The 9,009-nt window shown below is 41.0% G+C and overlaps 1 protein-coding gene across 1 annotated transcript; it reads right to left on the bottom strand.

The window, feature by feature from the left end:
* Positions 1-482: 482 nt before the first annotated feature.
* LOC109914425 (zinc-binding protein A33-like) lies at positions 483-8,909 on the bottom strand. The gene is made up of 2 exons (XM_048604034.1): positions 7,974-8,909; positions 483-4,228 (listed from the first exon to the last, which is right to left on the bottom strand). The coding sequence occupies exons 1-2, from the start codon at positions 8,014-8,016 to the stop codon at positions 3,756-3,758; spliced, it is 516 nt and encodes a 171-aa protein (XP_048459991.1). The 5' UTR covers positions 8,017-8,909; the 3' UTR covers positions 483-3,755.
* Positions 8,910-9,009: the final 100 nt, after the last annotated feature.

Below are 9,009 nucleotides of genomic sequence, written 5' to 3'. Positions count from 1 at the left end.
CATCAGAGGAGCAGGAAAACTGATATTTTGGGCCGAGACCCTTCTTCAGAAAAGCTCCCTTTTTACTTGTTATAAGTCATTCTTTTCCTTTTCATCTAGTCTTGAAAATTCCTAGACATCCATGATTCTCTGGGCATTTTACCCCTAATTTCAACTGAAAGGGAACATGTTGGGTCTGTACTCCCCCAAGTTTTTTTTTTAATGATTTCCACTGTTACAGATTTGCCCTATGGTTACCGGGGTTTTCTGCCATTCTGCTGATCAAAATGATGGTTTTCCACCTTTGGGAGCCTTTCCCACCTTCTGCAGCCAAGATGGAGTTTTACTACTTCTTCTCTGGCAAAGTAGATATTTTCTCATCTTTCACCATTGAAACTGTCCCTTGCATAATTTTTCAAGTAAACTTCTTTGGCTGAAGCCTCAATAAATCTACCTGATGAAATCTGTGTTGTTATAAATTGTAAAATAAATCTTATCACAACTTAAAACTCTGAAGACTCTTTATTCCAAATCTTTTAAATTGACCTTCAGTTGCCTTAAATGCCACACTGATATTGTGATGTTGATGTTGCAGGACCAAGTACTGCTTTTCACTTATCCTTCCTTCTTTTTGCACTGTGATTTAAAGTTTAACACTTCTGCCCTCAAGAATTTCTAACTTTACTCACAAAATTCTAAATGCTTCCTACAGATCCTTCTTCTCTAAGGACTCTAACTTCACAGTGTGACCAATTTTTATCTTCTTCCCGCTCAATATTGTTTTTCCTGCATGTATTACCAGTTTTGAGGTCAAGGTTTTCTTCTGAAGTGTTGATTTTTCCCTGCTGCTGTTTCCATGGGTGCTTCTAGCTACTTGTCTGTTCATGCACTTGTAGCTATTGACTGACTGAGTTTTCTTAAAGTGATAATGCATTTTAGGTTGGATTTTTTCCAATGTCATTACTTTGAAGTATTTAAGCAATGGTTCCCAATGCTAATGATCATGTCATATGGAACCAACTATTGGGAGCTTATGCATGGAATAGAGTACTGTTACCGATTCCTTTTTCTGTGCTAAAGGCATATCTAATTAGAAACAGTGGAGCATAAACTACAGATGAGTCATTAGTGAGAAGAGCCTCTTGCCTTAAGCAATATATAGGCCCGATTTTCTGATGAGCAGAGAGTTGTTACTCCATCATTGATGGAAGGAGCGCATGGAGACTCTGTGGAGTCTCACCACAGCAGAATTTGAAGGAGTTGCCCAAGAAATTGAATTTTGTGCTGGGCAGTTCCTCTACACCTAGAGCTCTCTGAAAGTCACCATTTAACTTGGAAACTTCTGGAGGGTTCCAACAAAATAAAGTAAAATAGTTACTTAGGAAACAGAGTAACAATTAACAGAATAAAAGCCGAAGTAACTACAGATGCTGGAAATCAAAAAATCGAAAAATCAAAATTACTGGAAAAGCTCAGCACGTCTAGCAGCATCTCTTGGAAGAAATCAGAGTTAACATTTTGGGTCCAGTGACCTTTCCTCAGAACTGATGGTAGCTAGGAAAATGTTGATTTTTTATGCAGAAGACAGGATTGGGGGGGGGGGGGAGCGTGGTGAGGAGTAAACAATAGGTGGAAATAGAGCCCAAAGACAGAAAAGAACAACTTCAGGGCTTGAGCTTCTCCCATGTTCTTATCCCAAACCTCACACCCCAGGCCTTGTTACCTTCCCCCTCCCCATTTCTGAAGAAGGGTCCTGACCCAAAATGTCAACTTTCCTGCTCCTCTGACGTTGCCTGGACTGCTGCGTTCCTCTGGCTCCACACTGTACTGTCTCTTGTTATCACATGGTCTACTATTACACACAACCCATTGTTAGACACTAACATTCCCCATTAACAGTTATTCATTCTCCTTGTCCAATCGTAATCCCCTCTGTCCAACTGTTCTTCTCTCTCTTTGGGCTCTATCACCACCTATCATTTACTCCTTACCCCCTCCCCAGTCCTATCTTCTGCGTAAAAAACAACTTTTTCCTAGCTACCATCTGTTCTGAGGAAGGGTTACAGGACCCAAAACTTTAGCTTTGAATTCGCTCCACAGATGCTGCCAGACCTGCTTGACAGACCTTGTTTAACTATTCAACAGAAACTGAACAACTATCTAACAGTTCCCTGTGTAACTATCTAACAGATCTCCATACTGACCACCGCATCACTTTCACTCCCCAGATCCTGACACTAATCCCTGCACTAATCCAGACTGGGCAATTGACCCTTTGCCACTGTCAGACCAACATCCCTGCTGCTGTGCCAACAACCTGATACCAACCCCAGACCTGACCTCCATCCTTCCTGGACCCACTGGGCCTGACCTACCCTAAATAATACATCACTTATTTGAACCCATGCTACATTACACTCTGCCACTCTAGCACAGCATCCTTTCCACCTGGCATCTTATCCTGATTCAGCTGGCACCCTTACCCCTACCCATCCACCCTATCCCTTACGCAGCTAGCACCCAACCCAGCTGATACTTTACTTACCTGGCATACTACTCCAATCTGTCTGGCATCCTATCTCTCCCAAAAATCCTAACATTACACTTAACTTAGATGCTTGGTTTTTGAACAAAGCTGTCAAAGTTACTGTAAGGACCATTAATTTTCCAACTACAACTGACTGCTGTGAAAAGGGGAATGGTTTGCCTCCTCTGATAGCTCTCAGTACAAAAGAACTGTCAGAATGGAAGCATGGCTCCACATTGGAAACTCCTCTCAGAAATGTGGAGCTCCTTCATTTGTAAAAATGGGGCAGAGTACGATCCTCACAAAATCCAGCCTTTTGCAAGATAGTAAATGCTATAAGTTTCATTGACTAGTTAAGCATGGTTACAAAGACTATCGGGATCCAGAGTTAGCATATTGGGAATTTGTGCTGGAGTTCTGATTCTCTTCTCTGACTGCTGAGACTTTGCAGCATTGATGGATTGGATGGAACTCAATGCAATCTCTAGCATTAATCTTTCAGAACCATTATCTTATACAACATCTCCCCCTGCCCCAACATACACAGGTTACATTTATATGTTCAGGTACATAACTATATTTATCACTCCACATCCATCCCCTAAGAATCCTACTTCAGAAATTCAGGAGTCTGAAGATTTCACAATTATTATATTTTCTTCACACTTAGAGGATTGGTAGGACTTTGGTTTCAGAAATGTTGATCTTAATTCTGATCTTGACCTTGATTCGCCAGTAAACAATGATCCAGATGATTTTTCCCATTGGATTCTCTACCCAAAGACATCTTCAGATTGGGTGGAGATGATGCAATCTCCAACATTAACCCTTTCAAAACCGTCATTATCTTATACAAAATGACAACAGGAATCCCAAAATCAACTGGGAGGTGGCATCAAGCCATCCAGCATTTGAATCCATCAAGGTGATCCAGAAGCAAATGAAAGGCAACCTGAAAGGGATACCATCAAAAAGCCGCAAGCTGACCTGATGCGACACAATAAGAACCCATCAAGACAACCTAAAACTGACATCATCAAAAACTTCCAAGAAATGTTAGAAGTGACATAATCACAAACCCTCTAAGACAAGGGGAAGTTACATTTTCCGAGATCCACATACCCGAACATGAAGTGACATAACAAAAATCACCAAACAGAAAGTGATGTCTCTGAGACCTTGCTATCAGGATTAAGTTAACAGTTTTATGGATGTGTTCCAATAACAATAAAATGCTGGAAACACAGGTTCAGTGAATGTGGTTTGAAATGTTGTGTAAATGTCTCAGTGAGTCAGTGACCTGGTGAAATGACAAAGTCCCAGCCTCGTAGTCCAATTGGACTCGGATCCTGGGGTTAACCTGGCTTGATGGGAGGAGGGTGAACTGGGAATTGTGCCGGGCCCAGAGATAGTCAGGAATAATATAACCACAATCTAAACTCCAGGATTTACTGCTATTTCCTAGAGAAGACCTTTTCCCCTCCCTGTCCACACTCTCATACACAATCCCTATTCCCCAGTCATTCCCATCAATCTGCACATCCCAGGAATGGGATCCTGAGGAGAAGCTCTGGGAGCAGAGAACTTGGGGACAGTCCCTAAATCTCTCCGGGTGAGGTGGATAGGGCTGTTCCTGTCCAGTCCATGTTACAGATCTCAGGCTATCCGACAGAATCAAGTTGAAGTTTGCTGTTTTTGGATCCAGGTTCAATGGACTTTTCCCTAAAGAGAAGAGATTCGTCAGACAGTTAGTTATTCCACTCAGATCAATGATTGACAGCTGTAAGGTAAAAGCATCGGGAATTCCTATTCACTGTCAACCCCCTATTACCTGTGAGATTGGAATCTTCTCAAGTTAAATAAATGGCTGCATATCAGAATCCCTTATTTGACAGCAGTGTGTGTGTCCCAGCCTTCACTTGGAACAAAAATTGCAGTGAGATGCACAGTAACAGTCTGTTTAGTCACACAAATCCCCGGCACTGTGCACATATTCTCCCAGACGCAATGGAAATAATTCACCAACATTCAACACATCCCACAGCCTCACAATTACAGCCCCACAATTTCAGCACCAGCTGTTCTGGAAACACGCAGCTGACAGAAGTGTGTTCTGGGTTCTCTCCCTCTAATTACTATCCTATCCTGAATACAGGAATGTGTCCTGAGCTCGCACACTCCTGTTTCTGTCCTTACTGAATGCAGGATTCTATCCGTCCTGTTACTGTCCCATCCTGAATACAGAACTTGTGTCCTGAGTATTTCCCTGGCCTGAGCATTTCATACCAACATATAATTTAAGAGCAAGAGTTGGTCATGCAGTCCCGCAAGCTTGCTCTGCCAATTGATAAGATAACAATGACCTGAATGAAACCTCAGCTCCACATTCCCACTTATTTCTGATAACATTTTAGCCTCTTGGTAAGCTTGAATCTATCAACTTCCACCTGACTTGACCACCTTTTGAGGTATAGAGCTCCAAAGACTCTCGGTCCTCTGAGAGAAACAAATGTACCCTCATCTCTGTCTTAAATGGGTGACACTTGAATTTTAAATGTTAACCCCTGTTCCTAAATGCTCTGAAAACAGGAAATATCTCATCCACATCTGTCAAGCCTTCTCATTATCTGATATATATTTCAATCAAATTGCCTCTTAGTCTTCTTCAATCAATACAAGCCTAGTATGTCTAACCATTAAGACAACCCAACTCCATGACAGATGTCAGTCTTGTAATACCTTCTCCGAACTAGTTCCAATGCATTTACATCTTCCTTGAATCAGAAAACTGATGCCGTACACAATACTCCTGATGTGGTAACACCACATCTATATAATTAAAGAATAATTTTGATATTCAATTCCCTTCACACGAAACAATAATATTCTAAAAGCCTTTCTAACTACTTGTGGTTCCCTTTTACAAATTTTTTGTGATACATACACTATGACACTCAGATCCTTCTGCATCTCAAAACTCTGTAAACACCCACCATTTAGACAATATGCTTCTTTTTCATTCTTTCTGCCTAAACGACAACTTCATATTTTCCCACATTATGCTCTGTTTGACAGACCTTTTCGCATTCAGTTAACCGATCTCGTGTCACTTTTACAATAAAATGTAAAATATTGATTAAACAGTAAAAAGGTAAGCAAATAACAGTGGGGGCTATAAAGCTCCTCACATGATGTTCAGTCAGATATGAGCAAAGGTCTTGTTGAATAATGGAACAGGCTCAAGAAGCTAAATCAACTCCCTTCTGTAAATCAAACTCTGTGACTCCCTGTTCCTTCTGAATTCATGAACACTCTCTTAGGCCCTGGTTCTGAAACTCAGGCCAATACAGTGCTGTGAGGAGGGAACAGGAGCAGATACTCAAACCTTGAATCCCTGATTGAAGAAATGTGATCTAGAGGGAAAGGGTTGAATAGGAATAGAGGATTTATAGCAAAATGAGAGGGCTAAATATAAATTGCGGATCCTTGTTTTAGATTATGAACACACATTAGGATATTCCCAGTCTCTCACTGGTCCTGGTTGAAACCTGGAGGATGTTCTGTGGGACAGGGACTGCCCTAGAGGAGTCAATTGGGGAAGGAGTTACATTCGATGGGTCTGTGTAATCGGTGGAAGCTGACACTGTAAACAGAGCACACAGTGATTGGGAAATTTGACACTGTGAGGTCCAGCCTCCTTTATATCACTCAATGAAGGGTTATTGATTCCATCTTCATAAATTCCTACATTATAAAGAGAACTGCATTTCAAAAAGAACTTAATGGTTGTAAACAAATTTGGGATGTTGTGAAGTTGTCAAAGTTGCTATATGAATACAATTCTTCCTTTATTCCTAAACACTGACAGTACTGTGAGGTGCAGTATTTCTTTAAGAGGCCGTATTGATTTATGGTGTGTAAATCTGTCTGTTGATCTATTGTCAGGCTACAGCTAGCAATCATTAATGTTTGCAATTTTACATTTCTTGTCTGCTTTGCTTTTGATTTTTCAATAAGCTTGTAATTGAATTTTACTTTGTAGATGTTGATTTAAATCTAGGTGTTATTGTGTTTTAGATTAAGTTATACCATTATTCAATTCTTCTCCAAGGACTTTCCTTACACATCATAATCACAATTGTTATTTTTACTGAACTTTTGTTTATCTTTAGATTCTTTGCTGCAGACAATAAAATTGGTTTATATGGTTTAAAGGGGGATCTGTTCTTACCATGTTCACTCCAATGACCCTTCAACTATGAATCAGAACAATGAATAGCCTCACACATACGGTGACCAACTATATGGAAATGGATTTTGTTTGGAGGACAGTATGTCATCATTGTTGAAATGTCAGAGATACCATCAAGAATGTGTTAATAGTCTGAGTTCTGCAAAGTCTGCAGATTTTGCAAAGACTGTGGGAATCAGTTCATAAAGAGTCATAGTTGCTAGACCATTATGTTAGGTAAGTCTGAATTAAGCCTTGAAATGCTGGAATGGAACAAAAACTAGACTTAAAGGCACACTGCCTCCAGCATGTGAAGTAGTCGAGTCCACCATTGAAGAGAACGGAGGAAAGGACATCAACAGAATGATTGATCAGAGACTCTACCATTGCATAATACTTTGGAGACTTGGCGATATATGTCACAAGAGTTTATCAATTTAAAGATATTTCCTGGACAGACCAATTTGGGGTTGTTATTTGTACTATGATAAAGTTGCCTCTCTACTTTTTGTTAAAATACATATCGTGCTTTCTTTTCCTTTACACAGTTTTCTTTCATTCTTTCTTATTTTTATATTGTAATTTATAACTGTTATATTATCAATTACAATAATTAGCCAATAAAAATTGTTATTTTAATGCAACACCTGGTACTGAATATGTCTCTGAACGTAAGTGAGACTCTGGAAAGGACTTTTATTCTACAGCTTCCTGGTGACCCAGCCAGGAGCTTAAAGACGAACATGGGTAGTGCCCCAGTGATAAATTTCCTCTTAAACAAATGTGGGTCCAGGATGCCCTGACAATCCTTGGGTTATACTGGAGGTGGGTTACCCAGTAGTTGAGATGGAAGTGTGGATGACAACTTAATGAAAAAAACTGTCAAACTTAGATATGAGTCAGAGAGTGGTAAGTAGGAATCAAGTTGCACAGCAGATTCTGGAATGCTGTTCAGAAAGGGAAGGAACAAACTTTTGTTTGCCTTTTGCTCCTCCTTTTGGCTGTAAGAAGGTGCTGTCGGAAGTCGATAAGTTTTGTCCAGAGCATGGCTTTGAACCTAAGTGACACGTTGGAAGGAACTCACACCTAACAACAAGGTGGATGAAGCTCTAACCCATTCCAGGGAGGAATGTTCATGCAAAGTCAGTGGGGACTGAAGATGAATCTCAGGCTGATTGTGATTCACACAAACAGGGAGTTGACATTAAAGTTCAGGGATATTTCCAGCTGACTGACCTGAACTCCTCTCATTCCCTAAGGTTGGAGTAAAGCTGCACATTCTTACTGATGGCTCCCAATATGTCCGTATGGTACGTTTTCCATCCCTTCAGCTTCTTCTGGAGTTGTTCAGATATATTGGACAAGTTCAGGGTGATCACTGGAACTTCTGGCTCTGTGACTTTCTGAGTCTCAGTAACTCTGGAATTGAACAGGAGAGAATGGTTTGATCAGTAGGACATTTCAGATCAGAAACCCGAAGGGGAACAAGTGATCAGTGCAACAACTTGTCCCCTTTCTAGTGCTCATACTGACCACCCGCAGGAACCCATCCTGAAAAGGTCAGATCCCGGGATTTACACTGTCTCCCTGTATTCGTACTGGGCTTTACATGTTCTGTGGGATCCTGGTTTGCTGATGCTCAGATCCGTTCAGACGTAGGGTCACTAGACCTGAACTCTGAATGTTAACGCTGCTTTCTCTCCATAGATGTTGCCAGACCTACAGAGTTTTCCCAGCAATTTCTGTTTTTCAACAGGTAAAGTTGCCAGGTATGCCCTCTCCACAAAAAGCATGGCAAATCCAACATAGCCAACCAACACCCCTGCAGTTTATTCTCAATCATCATCAGCAAAATGATGAAAGGCATTGTCAACAGTGCCATTAAAGAGCACGTACGGATCAATATACTGCTGCTGACTGACACTCAGTTTGCATTCTGCATTGACCACTCAGCCTCTGACCTCATTACAGCCTTGGTCCATTTGGACAGAAGAGATGAATGCAAGAAGTGAGGTGAGAATCAATGCCTTGATTTCAAGACTGCATCAGATTGACTGTGGCATCAAAGTGCCGAGCTAAACTAGATTGAATGGAAATTTGACATTTTCAAATCTACCTGTGCTCAGTCTCACTCTTATAGAGATAGTAGGAACTGCCGATGCTGGAGAATCTGAGATAACAAAGTGTAGAGCTGGATGAACACAGCAGGCCAAGCAGCATCAGAGGAGCAGGAAAGCTGACGTTTCGGGTCGAGACCCTTCTTCAGGAAAAT

Source organism: Rhincodon typus, chromosome 12 (genome assembly GCF_021869965.1).
Source record: "Rhincodon typus isolate 14 chromosome 12, sRhiTyp1.1, whole genome shotgun sequence".
Lineage (NCBI taxonomy): Eukaryota > Metazoa > Chordata > Chondrichthyes > Orectolobiformes > Rhincodontidae > Rhincodon > Rhincodon typus.
This window is presented reverse-complemented; position numbering and strand designations above follow the sequence as displayed.

Excerpts from the sequence above, each read along its gene's own strand:
- LOC109914425 (XM_048604034.1), bottom strand. The coding sequence starts at position 8,016 with ATGTGCAGCTTTACTCCAACCTTAGGGAATGAGAGGAGTTCAG. Across the intron at positions 4,229-7,973 it reads AGGGAATGAGAGGAGTTCAG|GGAAAAGTCCATTGAACCTG; the intron begins GTCAGTCAGCTG and ends TCTTCTCTTTAG.